At 40.7% G+C, this 17,774-nt stretch overlaps 1 protein-coding gene across 1 annotated transcript in view; it reads right to left on the bottom strand.

Annotated features, from left to right (window-relative positions):
- Nucleotides 1–5,714: 5,714 nt before the first annotated feature.
- The window catches only part of HACL1 (2-hydroxyacyl-CoA lyase 1), a 25,653-nt gene continuing 13,593 nt past the window's right edge, over nt 5,715–17,774 (bottom strand). The window contains exons 8-17 of the mRNA XM_035130302.2: nt 16,951–17,063; nt 15,444–15,579; nt 13,930–14,035; nt 13,113–13,196; nt 12,369–12,470; nt 11,746–11,900; nt 10,433–10,591; nt 9,536–9,643; nt 8,218–8,404; nt 5,715–6,781 (exon numbers count right to left, since the gene is read on the bottom strand). Of these exons, the coding sequence (XP_034986193.2) occupies nt 6,749–6,781; nt 8,218–8,404; nt 9,536–9,643; nt 10,433–10,591; nt 11,746–11,900; nt 12,369–12,470; nt 13,113–13,196; nt 13,930–14,035; nt 15,444–15,579; nt 16,951–17,063 (1,183 nt within the window). The 3' untranslated portion in view covers nt 5,715–6,748. The remainder of the gene's footprint in view (nt 6,782–8,217; nt 8,405–9,535; nt 9,644–10,432; nt 10,592–11,745; nt 11,901–12,368; nt 12,471–13,112; nt 13,197–13,929; nt 14,036–15,443; nt 15,580–16,950; nt 17,064–17,774) is intronic.

The following is a 17,774-nucleotide window of genomic DNA, read 5'->3' as shown; positions in this document are numbered from 1 at the left end:
ATTTTTACCTCGGCCACTCATCGTTGTCATTTCTAATGGTGACGCCCACCAGGGCGTCTTTGCTTCTAATAGGTTTTTATATTCCTCCCAGATTTTAAATACCGATTTTTTAATTATATGATCTATAAAACTTTTATCTTTTCCTTTGTTTTCTTGCAATAGGTACGCGTGCCATCCTTTATTATTCCTAAACCCTTCCAATTCCAAGAGTTCACAATTTTCTAGTACTATCCATTCCCTCATCCAGCAAAAACATGCGGAGGCATAATATAGTCTGAGATCCGGGACCCCCCAGCCACCTCTCTCCTTGCTGTCTGTTAATAATTTATATTGTATTCTCGCTTTTTTCCCTAGCCAGATGAACTTGCTTAGGTCTTTTCTCCACGAATCAAAAATTTCTTTCTTTCCTATGATAGGTAACATTTGAAACAAAAACAGGATCTTCGGCAACACTGACATTTTGATCACTGCTATCCTTCCTGATAGGGACAAGTTTAATTCTTTCCAACGGTCCAAATCTTTTTTAATCTCCCTCCATACTCTAAGATAATTGTTCTCATACAAATTTATATTATTGGGGGTAACAACAATTCCTAAATATCTAATTTTATTAACTATTTCCCAATTTGTAATCTTCTCCAAATCCATTATTTCTTTCTTCCCTATATTTTTGACTATCATCTTGGTCTTTCCCATATTAACTCTAAAGCCTGACACTTCCCCATATTTTTGCAATTTCTCCTTTAAATTAATTATCGAATCCAATGGTTCTTCCAACATTAAGATCACGTCGTCAGCAAAGGCTTTAATTTTATAAATATTCTTCCCCAATGTTATCCCCTTGATGTTTTTGTCTCCTTGGATGTCTTTTAACAGAAATTCAATTGACAAAATGAATAACAAAGGAGATAAAGGGCATCCCTGACGGGTACCCTTTTGGATTTCAAATTCTTCCATTATTTCTCCATTTAATATCAATCTTGCCTTCTGTTCGCTGTAAATTGCGTTTATCCCCTCTATAAATTTGCCCCCTATTCCAATTTTCCCCAATGATTTTTTCATAAATTCCCATGTCAAGTTATCGAAGGCTTTTTCGGCATCCAAGAAGATAAAAGCTGCTTTTTTGCTAGGCATCCAATCTAGATATTCAATTAAATCTAGGAAAATTCTCATATTATTTGACATTTTTCTCCCTGGTAAAAAGTCTTGTTGGTCATGCCCAATGATCCTGTTTAGTATCTTTTTTAATCTTCCGGCTAGGATATCACTGAAGATTTTATAGTCGACATTAAGTAGAGAGATCGGCCTGAAGGATCCCACCTGGTCGTTCTCTCCCTCCTTCTTTGGTATTAATGTTATAAATGTTTCTCGCCATGATTTTGGAAACACTCCCTTTTCTAAAATTTCGTTCACTAACAATTGGTACACACCACCTATCTCCTCCCAAAACAATTTATAATGCCGGCTTGATAGACCATCTGTTCCGGGTGACTTACCCAATTTCAATCTATTAACAGCCTCATACATTTCTTGTCTTGATATCGGTTTGTTAAGTAACTCCTTTTCTTCTTCATTAATTTGACCTATATCACATTTGGTAAAATAGTTTCCCAATTTTTCTCCATCAATATTCTCTTTTTTATACAGATTTTTATAGAATTTGACAAAACATTTCTGTATATCCTCTCTATTATTCAACCTTTTCCCTTTATCTACTATACTTGTAATCATTCTTTCACTCTGCCTCTTACGTATCTGCCATGCTAGAAGCCTTCCTGCTTTCCCCCCATGTTCGAATGTCTTCTGTTTCATCCATTTTATTTTGTTCTCAATTTCGTGGCTCGTCAATGTGGATAATTTATTTTGTAGGAGTCTAATCTGCATTACCAAATTCCTATCGTCTGGTTTTTTAGCTAACTCCTTTTCCTTCTCCTCCATTTCTCTCCTAACATCTTCCATATTTTTCTCTCTCTCTCTTTTAACCCTATTTTTTTGTTGAAGATATATGCCCCGAATAAAGGCTTTGCTTGCATCCCATGTTGTTGTCAAATCTATTTCTTCTGAAATATTATTTTTAAAGAATTCTTTCAACAAACCTTTAACCTTTTCAACAAATACTTCATCATTTAAAATTCTCTCATCCAATCGCCATCTTCTAATCAATCTGTTATATTCTCTTATTCTCACCATAACCGGGTTGTGGTCCGTTATAGATTTTGCTAGTATTTCACATTTTATTACCTTAGACATTAATTTAGATGACACCCAGATCATGTCAATCCTTGACGCCGACTTCTTAGCCCCAGAATAATATGTAAATTTCTCTTCTTCGGGATTTCTTACTCTCCATCCATCCTTTAATTCATAATTACTTATTATATTGAAAAAAACGTCCGGTAATTTACCTCTATTTTTCCCTTTTCCTTTTGTTCTATCCAGTTGCGGTAATACAACTCCATTAAAATCCCCTAGTAAGATTACCTCTTCCTCATCTATATATTCTTCCATCTTCTTCCCTAATTTCTTGAAAAAATCCAATTTACATCCATTTGGTACATAAATATTAATTATTGTCACATTCCCTGTCGGCAACGTCAAGCGCACTCCCAACATCCTTCCCTCCTTATCCTGGAATATCTTTTCGGCCTTTATACTAGATTTCACATACGTAACCACCCCCCTTTTCTTTTTCACGTCGGATGATATAAATTCTGTACCTAACCTCTTATTAATTAATACCCTTTCATGATCTTTGGATACATGCGTTTCCTGAAGACATATAATGTCCCAGGAATCTTTTTTCAATATATGCTCCGTCTTATTTCTTTTAATTTTATCATTTAGTCCATTAATATTCCATGAAATAATTTTTAAATTCATAACTTTATTATGTCACTCCAGTTGTAGGCTATCAATGCCGGCTTAATTTTAAAAAAACTCTTAAGGATAAGAAAAGGAGAAGAAAAAAAAAAAAGAAAGGGGGGAAGGGGGGAGAGAGGGATAGGAGCAACCAAAAGGGGGGAGGAAGGAAGAAGAAGAAGAAGAAAAAGGGGGGAGGGGGGAGGGAAAGGGAGGGTGAAGAGAAGAGGGGGGAAGGGAAAGGGGGAAGGGAGGGATTAAAGATAAAAAGGGGAAGGGGAGAAATTATGTGTGGGGGGGAAGCAATAAGGGTGGGCAACTATTGTTTACAATTCCATCATGTACACGAGAAATAAATCAAAAGTTGGTAACTAAATTATCCGCCTTTGTAAATTAGAGTCAGTTCGTCTTAATTCTCTTCTTCTTCCCCAAACAGTTCTTTCTTTTGTCTGTTATAGAATCTTTCCGCTTCTTCCGCCGATCTGATCGTTTTCCTTTTACCTTTGAATGTAAACGTGAGCCCTTCTGGGAACTCCCAGACATACCACATGTTCTGCTTCGATAGGGCATCCGTCAATACTTTATAATTCTGTCTTTTCTGCCGAATCCTCTTGGGAATTTCTTTATATATAGAGATGATTTTCCCGTCTATTATCAGACTTTCTTGTTTTTTCTTTTGCAGTATTTTGTCTCTGAGTAACATTGAGTTAAAAAAAACCATGCAATCCCCGGGGCCTCTGATGTTCTTTGACCGGTCTAATCTGATTCGGTAGATCTTATCCACATCCATCAATAACTCCTCCTCATTGACGCTCAACCATTTTGACAATTCCTTAATTATTTTTTCTTCTATTTGCTCATTTGCTGACTCAGGAATGCCCCTCATCCGTAGAATCGTGGACTTCTGTTTCATCTCAAGTAATGAAAGTTGGTCTGCTAGGTCTTCTTGTGCTTTCTTTATTTTTTTATTTTCCTCCTCTTCTTTCTCCTTTGTCCTCCTTAATTCTCTATTTTCCACTGTCATTTTCTTAATTACTTCTTCTTGCTTAATTACTTTGGCATTTAGATCTTTAACCGATTTCTCAAGTTCTTTGTTTTTACAATGTAGATCTTTTATTTGTCCTGTCAAATCAGCAATCATTTTAGAATTTCCTTCAATCTTTGAGTCCAATTTTTCAATTTTTGAGTCCACTGTATCCAACTTCTCATTTAATGCTTTGTTCATTTCAGTTATCAGCTCTTTTAAGTCAGCCAGAGCATCATTTTCATTATTCATTGATTGTCTTCTTGGTTGGTTACCTGCTGTCACTGTTGAGTTTGTTGTATTCTGTCGTCTGCCTGCCATTTTCACTTTATATGTTCTCTTTGTGTTTCAATTCTCTTTAATTCTCTTTAATTTCTTCAATCCGGATACCTTGTTTCCCCTTTTAATTGAGAGTTCCCTTATGTTCTTCCTTAAATGGGTCTCATCTCTCTCTCTCTCTTTTTTTTTTAAAATAAAGGAAATAAAATTTGAGTGGGTATTTGTCTTATAGCTGTCTCATACACAGTTTGCAAAATGTCTTTAAATGAGAGCAGCAAAGAAGAAAGAAAGAGCCTCAGTTACCACTTCAATCCACTGGGTGTCGCTGTGTATCTTTCAGAGATTAACTCTGCTGGTCTCTCCTCTCACCGCTTCTATTGCTGCTGTTCCTTTATCTTCACTTCCGCAATGACGCCGGAAAGGAACACACCGACATGAGTCAGCTACTGGCAAGTCTCCATCTTTAATGACAATTCTTATCTGTCCTTGCAGCGTCTATTTTAATTTTCTCTCACTAATATTCCACCACGCTGTCTTGGTGATTGCCTCCCTTCTCAAAATTTCTCCCCACACGCAGGGCTTTCAAAGCAAGTCTATCAGCGGTATATTAGGCGTTCCTTCGGCTTAACCGCCCGCCCGGAGTCTGTTTTAAAAGTCCAATAAAAGCAATCTCAACACTCACGGGTCGGTAGCTCTTGTTTAATCTCCAAGCCGAAGAGCTCTGGTGCTCGCCAGGCAGGGTCTAGGGCGCCGCTGCAGCGTCGTCTCCAATCCGCATTCTTGTGGTCACCTGTCTTTTCAGGGTGTGTGGAGGGAGGAGTGGTGTGAGAAACGCTGCACCCCACACCATCCTCATCTCCTCCACCTCTAACTGAGCTGCAAGGTCTACAGTAGAAGTAGAATCTTCACTTTTCGCAGAATGTACTTGGAATCCTCCGTGCCACCAGGATCCCCCATTGTATGTATTCTAAGACCTTATCATGTAAACATTCTCCGTTAAGATCTTCCTGTTCAACATACAAGGATCCCAAGACTGCCAGCTGATCAGGAAAGGACTTAACACCTGGACTGCCTTACTGGCAGAACTTTGCGCAATACCTAAAATCTATGGAATTCACAAAACAAGTGTGGCAGTATTAAGCCTCCGGCTATCAAAGAGGATTAGACCAATTCATGGAGAATCAGTCAATCAATTGCTTTATATATAATGACTTCTGAATAGCAGGAACACAAGCAAATAATGGAAGTATGTCTCCATGCTTTCCTTGTGGTCTTCCCCCAACTCAGCTGGCTGGCCGCAGCTGAAACCTAGAAATTTGTTCTAATCTAGGTTATGCCCGAAGACCCACTGAAATGTGTGTCTCAGGTATTTAGGACTTTAATTGCGCACCATTTTTTCCCATTTCTTGAGACCTCATTAAACTCACAAAGAATCCATTTGCTTTTTTCATAGGCATAGTGAGAGAGTTTAGTCCAACAAAAAACTGGACATATTGATGATTTAAATCAATTAAAATGCTTTTAAAATGACAGACATAGCACAAGCTCCATTATTTAAAATTCTGTATTTGGTATGCTGATACTTTGTCCAATATTTTATCAGCTACTGACATATTTTCAAAACCACTTATGAAATGGCTCAATTATAATTCAGCAGTTTCCCTACCCAATAAAACGCTGAAAAATTCAATTAGGAAAAAAAAATCAAGTTTTGCATAGTACATAGTTATGGAACAAAGAACCATGAATGAAGGGTGCCCTCTGGTGATTTTATGGAGGTACTGATTAAACAAACATGTATTTTCAAAATGAATTAAACAGAATACTGATTTTTCAAAAGTGGATGGTTATCTGGTATAGGAAGATGTTAAAAATGGTTCAGCAGCTTTATATATTCAGAACTCATCACACTATGTCCATTTACTGTCATAACGTAAATGCACAAAAATTCAGAACCAGGCTCATTGGCTTTTATTTAACCCGTGCACAGACTCTGAATTTGTTTTAAACTAAATTACTGTTTGTTGACAGCTCAGTTATAGGTAGTTTAACACAAGTCCAGCTTCCAAGGCGGAATTTGTTGCAATGTGGATGCTATGAATGTAGATACGAGGCTCTGCATGTAGCCGCAATAGTGCTGAAATTGCACTGTCTGGAAAAGCACATATAGTGCAGCACTATGGTTGTTAACAGCCTTTTGAAACAGGGGTGGGGACGCAATGGCTCTTCAGATACTCTGGAACTCCAAGCCTGATCTGTCCCAGCCAGTATAGCCAATTGCCAGGGATGATGTGAGCTGTTTCGCAAACCGCTCTCTGAAGTACCTCCCCACTCATTTAGCGGGGGATTTTGAAACGTGGACCCACCTGTCAATCATGTGATATCATAACAACACCATATGACACCCGCCCACCTGTCAAATCTGCCCCATGGAGCCAAAAAAAGCCCCCTCTCCCCGATCTATATTACCAATAATTTAAATGTGACCCTCATTCAAATTACATGAAGAATTAGCATGAATCCAAACATTCATTCGCTTTAGTTCAGTGGTCTTTTGCAGATGTGTTCCAGTCCTTGAAGCTTCTGCTACATGTTCGAGCGGGTCAACCAATGAAAATCCTAAGAATACAAAAAACACACCAATAAACCCACACAGCAATATTCAACATCCAGGAATGAGAGGCTATGCTAGCAGATTGAAATATTTAACAGAAAGAACAATCTTATTTTTCCAGCAGCAGAAATGAAAAATCAAATACTGGTAATAAAGCAACACTATAATCGTAGCAAAAGTAAAATTGCTTTTGTTTCTGTTGTTTTTGATCTGTTTTATCCTGCTGGATTGCCTGACAAGGCAGATAGGAAACATTGAGACTTCGGAGCAGCTTCTGAGAGAGACTCTGGAGGAAGGGAGGGGCTTGGCATCAGAGGGGCTGGTTGGCCGGCATCCCAGTCAAGCAAAAGGCAAGCAGGAAGAAAATTCTTGAATGGAGTTTGAGTGGCTGGGTGTCAATGCAGAGAGGCATTTAGTTGTAGGTCACTCTAAATCAGGGGTCAGCAAATTTTTCAGCAGGGGGCTAGTCCACTGTCCCTCAGACCTTGTGGAGGGCCGGACTATTTTGGGTGTGTGTGTGTGAATGAATTCCTATGCCTCACAAATAACCCAGAGATGCATTTTAAATAAAAGCACGCATTCTACTCTTGTAAAAACACACTGATTCCCGAACCGTCCGTGGGCCGGATTTAGAAGGCGATTGGGCCGGATCCGGCCCCCGGGCCTTTGTTTGCCTACCCATGCTCTAAATCAACAACCAGACTACAAAGTAGACTTCCTTCAGTGTGTTTCTTTGACTCAATCCCAAAATGGTGGGAAGGGCTTGGAAAAGTACAGAGTGCTGGTTTGCACTTCCTGGGTGCTAAATTGTCTTTGAGAGGCATCACAGTGTTGGCTGGGGCAATGAGGGTGTGCTGTATCACCTAATCTCCAATAAAAAGCCGTGAATTGAACATTCTCTGTGTTTATTTCCCTTTGTAGGAATGGATGCAGCTCCTTTTTGATGTAGCCCTGACCCATGGATGCCCAACAGTGGCCAAACTATCTCACAAGACACATGCAGCTCCTGGGAGGTGTAGGGGAATGAAATGAAAAGTAATCCTAGTGGACAAGTGTCTGTACATGTTAATATTACAAAGGTTAATATACAAAGACACAACTACGGCCCTTTCTCAGACACAGAAAGATGTGCACATTAATGTTTTAGTATGCAGTCTACAATGTTTGGAATTTTGTCATTCAGATACTCTAGCCCAGGCATCCCCAAACTGCGGCCCTCCAGATGTTTTGGCCTACAACTCCCAGCATCCCTAGCTAACAGGACCAGTGGTCAGGGATGATGGGAATTGTAGTCCAAAACATCTGGAGGGCCGAAATTTGGGGATGCCTGCTCTAGCCTAGAAACATTTTAAAGAAGCATAATGAATGGTGACCAGAACTGGGGAAAGCCAAGTTAGGGAGATTTGCTTACACAGAATGGGAGAACAAAATGGACACTCACCTGCTGCTTCCTGTCTGACTGTGGATCGATCATGACATTGATGAGGGAAGGCACATCCTTTCCCGCCAGGCTCATTTTCAGGGCAGCTTGCAGTTCCTCTGGTGTCTGCACAAAGTACCCTTTGCCACCAAAGGCAGACATAATCTGCTCATAGTGAGCATTTGGCAATAGAGACACTGGAGGAATGCTGAAATGAAGCAAAAAGAGGTCTAGCTTTGCTCAAGGAAAGCTCCTTGGCATCATAAAAGGTCACTCTGTTGATATGATAAATGCGCCCAGCAAGAGAAACTAATTGTTTTCTGTGCCTCAGGGAGATAGATCAGGGCCTGTTTAATTACTGTGGAAGCAGTCAAGGATTATTTCAGTGGAGGTTTTAGCCAGGAATAGGAAACCCCAGTAATGGAGACCTTGTATGTCCTCCATTCACTTGTAAAGCATTGTGGATGATTTCTACAAAGCACTTAAGCACATTTACTTTTAAGAAAAATAAATAATTCTAGAGATCTCTGTAGCTTTTCCAGACAACATGAAATAGTGCCTCACTAGACAAAAGCCAGCATAATTAAATATTTAATTGTGGTATTTTTATGGTGGGCATCTGTCTCACACTCTTAGCTCTCAAATTTTCTATTTGTGTGGGCAAAACTCTCTCTCTCTTTGTGTGTGTGTGTGTGTGTGTGTGTGTGTGTGTGTGCACGCACACGCATGCACGCACACACACACACACACACACACACACACACACACACGAAGTGACCACTATCTCCTTCAAGCCCGTTCAACTTCCGTTTTTTGCTCTTTGAGCATTTTTCTGTATGAGCATGCTTGGAAACAGAGTGTAACTTTTCACCTCTGGAATGTTGGCACAAAGCTTATGGAAATACTTCCCTATGATCTCAGGATGCTCTTCACTAAGAGCTCAACACACCTGTGCTGTCAGACTCCTCCTCCCTGGCTGCCCATGCTTTTCTCCTTTCGATTTCCCAATAGCAGAGAATAACCCAGAGAAACCACAGTCAGCTTTCACTAGAATGAGTGTGCACTGTACTGCTGTCTTTCCCACAGTCTGTGGCACCACCTTGTGATCTACACAACTATATATCACAGGAGCCCAACACAATCAATTATCTCACTGGAGTTTGATTAGGGGTGGTAACACCCAGGAAATTCTATTAAGGTATATGGAAATGGAAATGTCTATAGATGGACGACTATGATTATTGTTTTACATTAGAACCCTGGCATACACACAATTTCCAATTTGTAACAGGAAAACGTTAATAAATTGGCTGAGCAAGTGCAGCACAGAAGTACCCACCATGCAGAGGGTTCTCCCAGCTTCAAGATTTCCTTCCAACTATCTTGATCCAAGCCACTGTATATCCCATTGTTATTGACTATGATAATGACGATTGGCAAATGATACCTGCGGTATATCCCAAAGAGAAACGCATTCAGAATAGTGTAATACTTGGGGGAAACGTGGCTACTAGGGTGATGACTTTTTTACAACCTCATTTCCCTGTATCATAATTTGATGAGCTTTCATTAAAGATTAGATAAAATCTTACTTTCAAAGAGATTTGATTAAAAAAAACCTCACGCACAAAATGATTTTAAAAAAACTATCAGTTTTTGGACCATTTTTGAAGTCACTGTAAGCAGATATAAAATTGAACCCAAGCTTTAGAGTCACATATACAACATTATATAGGGTCATCAAACACACAAGGAAGCTTTTTTTAGCTGCAGTAACAGTATAGACGCCGCTAGAGGACAATGTTTTGCTACCTCTCCTGTAGGTTCTTTTCCCAGCATGTCCGGCACGGTCTGCTGGCTGAGTTTTGAGGTCCCAAAAAGGGGCTTTTACCTTGTGCAGGTGTGACATTTGTATACCCTATGTGGCTAAGAACACTCCCCATTGTGGAATGTGGTGTTATGTCCAAATTTGATACGAAATATATATAGAATTGTTAATACAATTTTATGAAATGGTAAAACGGCATACAAAAAAAAATTTAAACGGTTTGTGCGTAACCTTTTTAAATATTTCAATGGAATATACCTCATTTTAGTCATTAATAGGCAAAAGTTCATCCATTTGTGCTACAGGAAATAATTTTTGAGGGGAAAAAAAGAAAAACCATCACCCTAGTGGCTACTCCACTTGCTCTGTGAGACATTTTTAAAAAGTTGAATCAGACAAAGGTTTTACCTGCAGATGGTCTCTACCTCCATGCCAGAGAATCCGAAGGCACTGTCTCCTTCTATACAGACAACACGTTGCTCAGGATTATGGTCTTTAGTAACCATAGCAGCTGCTATGGCAAAGCCTAGCCCAACTCCCATGGTGCCAAAAGTACCAGCATCAAGCCTAGAAAGAAAGAAAGTCTGTCGTCTTTTCTTGCAACACATGTTTTCTGCCAGCTGTTCTTAATTCAAATCCTTTGTGCCTTATTAAAGTGGCACAGGATATCTTTAGAAATAAGAGACACAGCATGTCTTCTCAAACAGAAGTGAATAAAGTGTGGATTTGTAAATGTTTGATAAATGAATGTTACACTGAATTGGTAGTTAGAAAAGGCATCTTTACAGTCATTCAGTTACAACATTGTCATTTTAGCTGTTTTCAGAGTTAAATTCCTGGCATTTCAAAGCACATGCTAATTATTGGGATTAAGCTGCTCACGGCTCGGATGCAACCACTGTTTTCCCTTTGAGATTTGTACCGCAAGGAAAATGAAAGCATGCCAATAGTTACGGCAATTTCATAGGCTTCTCGGGTCATTAACAAAAAGGTTCATGAAATCTATTCTGTGTGTAATGCCCTGGAAAAATCAACTGGGAGCTTGAACACAACAGAAAAACAATGGCATTAGCACTGTAGCTTTCAAACTAAAGTTGAAATAAGAAAAGTGCCTTGTAATGCCTATATATATATATATATATATATATATATATATATATATATATAATATTAAGAGATCTGTTGTGTTTAAATAGCCACACACAATACATGAAGGTTATGGCAAAGAAATGTCTTTGCTACAAACATTTCTCTACAAATATTTCTTCCGGGCTATTCCACTGTTTCTCCAGGGTTCTTTGCTGATCCAAAATTCTAATTTCAAAATTGAAGTTTTACACTGAGAAAGCATCTGTTCAAGTTCTAGGATATAGCATGCAGATGCCAGACTCTAACCTGAAGCATTCTGATGCTTTTTCAGAGCTTTGGTATGTAGATACAGACATCAAAAGCTAATGAAGAAGATTCTTCAGTTGCTAAGATAAGAAAGTACCCATTCTATTGATTTTTAGAAGGATTATACCCTGGAGCATGGGTTTTTTTTTGCTCTAGGTCAATGGAATTCATTATACGATGCAGAAAAACTGGCCAGAGACCAGATTTCATTTGACCTGCAAACCACACTGATGAATATCTATGCTGAAGATGGAGCCATAAAATATTGCCCAAGCTAAGAACTGTAATTAAAAATTAAAACACAGAAGGAAACTTTTTTTTTTTACCTGTGACGGGGATGATAGTTTGGAAGCATAGTGCGCCCAATGTCCATAGTATTTGCTCCCTCGCTAACCAGAATGCAGTCTTTTGGCAGAAGTTCCCTGACATGGTGGAATACTTGATAGTAATTCATTGGCAGATGCTTGCGTAGTGATAATGCCTTAATGGGGAAAGCAAAGCAAATAAAAGAGCATCTGAAGAGCTACTGCTCCAATGACTGCTGTAGATTGTGGAAAGACGACTGATATTGATTCATTTATGGAAAATAGACTTGAAGTACAGTCGTACCTTCGATGTCGAATGGAATCCATTCCGGAAGTCCGTTCGACTTCCAAAACATTCAAATACCAAAGCGTGGCTTCTGATTGGCTGCATGAAGCTCCTCCAGCTAATCGGAAGCCGCAGAAGCCCCGTCAGACGTTTGGCTTCCAAAAATAGTTCGCAAACCAGAACAGTCTTGCGATGTTCAGGACCCAAAACATTCAGGAACTAAGCTGTTTGACTTCCAAGGTACGACTGTACTTAATTTTTTAATACAGAAAAACAGTGTACAGAGATGAACAGAACTGCAGCATTAATTTCATAAGAACCCAAATATATTTTTACTGATACAAATTGCTAGTAGTACCTTGGATGCTTCCTCGTTGCTTTTCATTTTTGCCCGTAGTTCTTTCCACCACTCTGCACTAGAAGGATATTTCCAAGACATTTTGTTCAGCTGATCAAAAAGCTAAGAGAATAGCAAAACTGTTACCATAGAACAGCATCATGCATTTTAGCCCCTTTGAATTGTGGCTGATATGCACTTTTAATAAAATATGCAAGCATACTGTAATTCAGATGTTGTTGTCTTATACCTTCGGGGTATAGGGCGGTATAGAAATAAAATAAATAAAAATAAACAAAATTCCCGTTATCCCTGATCTTTGGCCATTCCGGCTGGGATTTACTGAGCCCAGCCACAACTGAAGCTCCACAATTAGCCACCCCATCTCTAACCTGTTGATGGGATATTAACATGCCTGGATTGATCAGTGGGTCGGAACGTGGGACTGATAATGCCAAGGTTGCAGCTTCGATCCCTGTATCGAACAACTGCCTATTCCTGCATTGCAGGAGGTTGGACTAGATGATCCTCAGGGTCCCTTTCGACTCCACAATTCTATGATGTGTGGGTATCGGCTCCTGCCCAATATATCAGCATGAGGTTTGCCCCCAAGAAATTAACTGATAGTTAACTGATAACACATCATAGAAATTAACTGATAACACTAGCCAAAAATGGCTCAAAATCAAGCTATATACCATGCATGATGTGTAAAATCCTAAATCCAACCAAACATAAACAGGTATCTATGTTTTCGTATGTTACCTGCTCTGTCACTGCTTTCACGTCACCCAGTAAGGCTGCAGCGGGTTTCACGTTATTCCCCAGCTCTTCTGCACAAATGTCTACCTGTCGAGTAAAAAGACAACAGCCTGAACATAGGTTTGATTATGGTGAACAGCAAATGGAGTTACAATGTAATGTTCACACTAATATTTCTCTCTTAGAATGCATCTCTTTGCATTTCTTTTCAGTTCACAGCAAGGAACATTAACAGGTTGCTTGCACTCATTATTTCCCCACAGAAGCTTACTTTCTGCTGCTATACCTTGCTTTGACCTGCTGTACTAAACCCAGTATAATATGAACCGTCATGCTGCGTGAGACAAACTGCCTCCAAGAGCAAAAAATGCAGCAGAAGGATCAAACCTGGCAGTAGAAAAAGGCAGGAAAAAGAAGAAACAGTTGCGCAAATGAAACTGGCTCCCGATGTGTTTCAAGGAAACTCTACATCAAGGATAATATATTACTTATTGATTTAATTACTTGAGAGGACTTTTCTTCTCCGCTCAGCAAAGGGTATGCTACCCTGATCCTCACAGAGGATGTGATAAAAATGTAATAAATAAAAATCCCACTAACCTAGTTGTAGAATAACCAGTCACCCTAGACCAGGCACCCCCAAACTTTGGCCCTCCAGATGTTTTGGACTACAATTCCCATCATCCCTGCCACTGGTCCCGTTAGCTAGGGATCATGGGAGCTGTAGGCCAAAACATCTGGAAGGCCGCAGTTTGGGGGTGCCTGCCCTAGACTGTGTCATACCATTGACTGGTTCTTTATTATGGCTCTGTTTGAATACCTGGATAATCTTTACATCCGACTGAAATCTTGGAGGAAGACCAAAGTGTAGAATCCAATTCAATCTGGCACCCAGTAATATTATAACATCAGCACCCTGCAGTGCCCTAAGAGTTAAAAACAAAGAAAAGAAATTGATGGTTATTATTTTTGTACATGTTAGAAAAGTTAAAAATATACTTGAAAAATCAGAAGTTCAAATTTTGATGTATTTTACCCCAGGAAAGCGGTTTCCCACTCCCATGGTACATGATCTGTAGGTTACATTCACTCATTCAGGTTCCACCTCCTAGGCTGCACTGCCATGCTATTGGGAGACACATGGTTGCTGCTTCACCAGCCACCTATTCTGCCAGCGCAGATGCTGCATCACAGCGAGATGTCCCTCTAACATAGTTTCAGTCATTCAAATATGACTGAAGCAATGTAGAAACCAACTATAGAGGGTAAAAACACGAACCAGAATAAAGACAGGCACTTAACAGTTTGCTTACAGGAAACTGAAGGGAAATTCCAGTTACTCACTGGCACAGCAAATCTTATGCACAAGATTTAAGACTGCACACACAGTCTTAAATACACAGCCAAAATAAACTGAATTTGAAACTAAGAAAAGCTGAATTTTTGCACGCTGTATACATTGCAACCCTCTTTTTTCTAGTTATAGAGAGGGTCAAGGAATGATGCATGGCACTGAAGACCCAAATGATTAGAAATCTTGAGATATCAACAGAAAATGTCCAAACACTTTCAAGTATCTGCATCTATAATTGATAGAAACTTGCTTCTCTGAATAAAAAGGCAGTGTGACATAGGGACCTGAATTCTACATTCAGTAGCATATTGTGCTTGTCACCTCACACAGCATTACCCTGGTTGTCAGGGGCCTGAGATACAGAGCCACTGGGAAATTTCCCCCCAACTTAATGGCAACTAATGGTCATGATTTCATAGCTTTGAGGACAGTGTACTGAACATACTAAACACCTTCCAATTCCTACTTTAGACCAGGCTTCCTCAAACGCGTCCCTCCAGATGTTTTGAGACTACAATTCCCAACATCCCTGACCACTGGTCCTGCTAGCTACGGATCGTGGGAGTTGTAGGCCAAAAACATCTGGAGGGCCGAACTTGAGGAAGTCTGCTTTAGACCATGCCTAAAATAACTCTTCATCTGCATGGATATGTCCTGAAAGAAATTCAGAAGGGTTCTATTTGAATTTTCTTGGATTACTTTCCTTACACTCAGCTGTAAGCAGCAACAATTGGTGTTTTATATTAAGGGATCATTTAAAGAGCTGAATCTTCAAGAAATATATGCTTTAGCTCAGGCATCCCCAAACTTCGGCCCTCCAGATGTTTTGGACTACAATTTCCATCCTCCCCGACCACTGGTCCTGTTAGCTAGGGATCATGGGAGTTGTAGGCCAAAACATCTGGAGGGCCGCAGTTTGGAGATGCCTGCTTTAGCTTATGGTGTTGGACAAGAGGGGAAGATCCAATTCATATATTTACCTAGATCTGGCTGCAGCCACACAGTATGGATGGTTGTCAGGAACTACTCCCTTCCCCATTGGCGTAGGCAAAAATGGAAGCCCACATTGGTCCACCAACTTTCTGATGCTGTTTTCAGCATGTGCATAAGCAGCACCTGAGAAAGACACCCACCACCACAAGAGATTCCTTGACACTGTTAACATAGCTGCACCTGTCAGATGAAGAAATCCCCCCGCTCAACGTGTAAGAATCAGAAGTCACTTACACATACTGACAAATCAATTAGTTTTAAAACTGGCAAAAGTAGCTGTAGCATTCCGGATCGTACGTTCCTCACAGCAAATCCATTTTCAGTTAGCCAGTGATCAGTTTTAGCTGTGGAGGATTATGTTAGCCATATGTACTAGTTGCAATAGCTACACATTACTATGTATATGGGGACGTGGGTGGCGCTCTGGTCTAAACCACTGAGCCTAGAGCTTGCCGATTGGAAAGTTGGTGGTTCGAATCCCCGCGATGGGGTGAGCTCCTGTTGTTCGGTCCCTGCTCCTGCCCACCTAGCAGTTCGAAAGCACGTCAAAGTGCAAGTAGATAAATAGGTACTGCTCCAAGCGGGAAGGTAAACGCCGTTTCCATGCGCTGCTCTGGTTCGCCAGAAGCGGCTTAGTCATGCTGACCACATGACCCAGAAGCTGTCTGCGGACAAACGCCGGCTCCCTCGGCCTATAGTGCGAGATGAGCACGCAACCCCAGAGTCGTCCGCGACTGGACCTAACGGTAAGGGGTACCTTTACCTTTACTAAATATATGAATCGGGATGTGGGTGGCACTGTGGTCTAAACCAGAGCCTCTTGGGCTTGCTGATCGGAAGATCAGCGGTTCAAATCCGCACGGCGGGGTGAGCTCCTGTTGCTCTGTCCTAGCTCCTGCCAACCTGGGGGTTTGAAAGCACACCAGTGCAAGTAGATAAATAGGTACCTCTGCGGCAGGGAGGTAAACAGCGTTTCTGTGCGCTCTGGCGCTCGTCATGGTCCTCCACGCACCAGCAGCGGTTTAGTCATGCTGGCCACATGACCCAGAAAGCTGTCTGTGGACAAACACCGGCTCCCTTGGCCTGAAAACGAGATGAGCGCCACAACCCCATAGTCACCTTTGATTGGACTTAACCATCCAGGGGTCCTTTACCTTCTACCTATATCTGAATACCAGCTGCTGGGGAATAAGAGCAGGAGAGGGCTACTGTGCTTGTGCCCTGCTTGTGGGCTTCCCATAGGCATCTGAGTGGTCAAGGAGGGAACAGAACGTTGGACTAGATAGATCTTTGGTGTGATTCAGTAGGTCTCTTCTTATGTTTCTAGGCATAAACAAAGGGACGTTGAATAGAGGCCGCTGCATTTTTCTCAAGCGGGTTCATCTCCAACATTCAGGAAGAATTTACTTTGTGATATAGTCTAAACATGGCAACAGAAGGAAACTTCCCCCTCGCTGTACTTTACGACCAGCTGTAAACTTGAAAGAGGATTACCTTTGCCAATAATTAGGAGTGGCTTTCTGGAATGTGCAATGAATGAAGCCGCCCTGGAAACAGCAGCCACTTCAGCCATGCTGATGGGAGGTGCTGAGCAGCACTTGATGTACCTGGAAGGCAGAATGAAAAGGTAATTGTTTTCAAAAGAGAAATAGGAAGTCATAGAACTGTAGAGTTGGAAGGGACCACAAGGATTGCTAGTCAAGCCCCCTGGGGCTCAAACTCACAACCATGAGATTAAGAGTCACTATAGTCACTTTTTAAACAGAAAAAACAGAGCTTAAAGATGAGTTTTACTTTGTGTTTTACTTCAGATGTTGTTCTACTGAGCGACATTGTTCTACCAATGTACACAAATGGTCTCCAAAAGAAACTCAAGTAATTCATTATATGCTTGTTACAAACGCTTACCCTGTAATAAGTTTCTAGTAATCCACAGCCAGCAATTTTGCAGCGTAGTCTACGCTTAATGCAGATTGCACATTCTACCTCACAACATGTGGGAAGCCACATGCAGAATGGCACCAGCAGGCACCAGCTACATTCCTTCCTAAGCCGATTTCTTTCAAACAGCTGGAATACAAAGTAAGCGTTTTGTTGTTGTTTCAACTTCCCACTAATTCCTTTGCTTACTTCTGTCAAATATGGGCAAGGGTTATTTTCCCCTCACAATGATTCCTCAAGAAACAAGATTGTAAAAAGAGCTGCAAATGGTGGCTCTCTGCGTGAGCTCTGGAGTTTCTGCACCAAACCTCTGCCTTCCCACTGCAGTCTCCAATGCCCCCCTCCCACACCATAAAGGCCTTCATTGAAGTCAGGGA

The sequence above is a fragment of the Zootoca vivipara genome, chromosome 12 (assembly GCF_963506605.1).
Source record: "Zootoca vivipara chromosome 12, rZooViv1.1, whole genome shotgun sequence".
In the NCBI taxonomy this organism is placed as follows: Eukaryota; Metazoa; Chordata; class Lepidosauria; order Squamata; family Lacertidae; genus Zootoca; species Zootoca vivipara.
The sequence above is the reverse complement of the archived record's forward strand: the minus strand, read 5'-3'. Positions and strand labels throughout refer to the sequence as shown.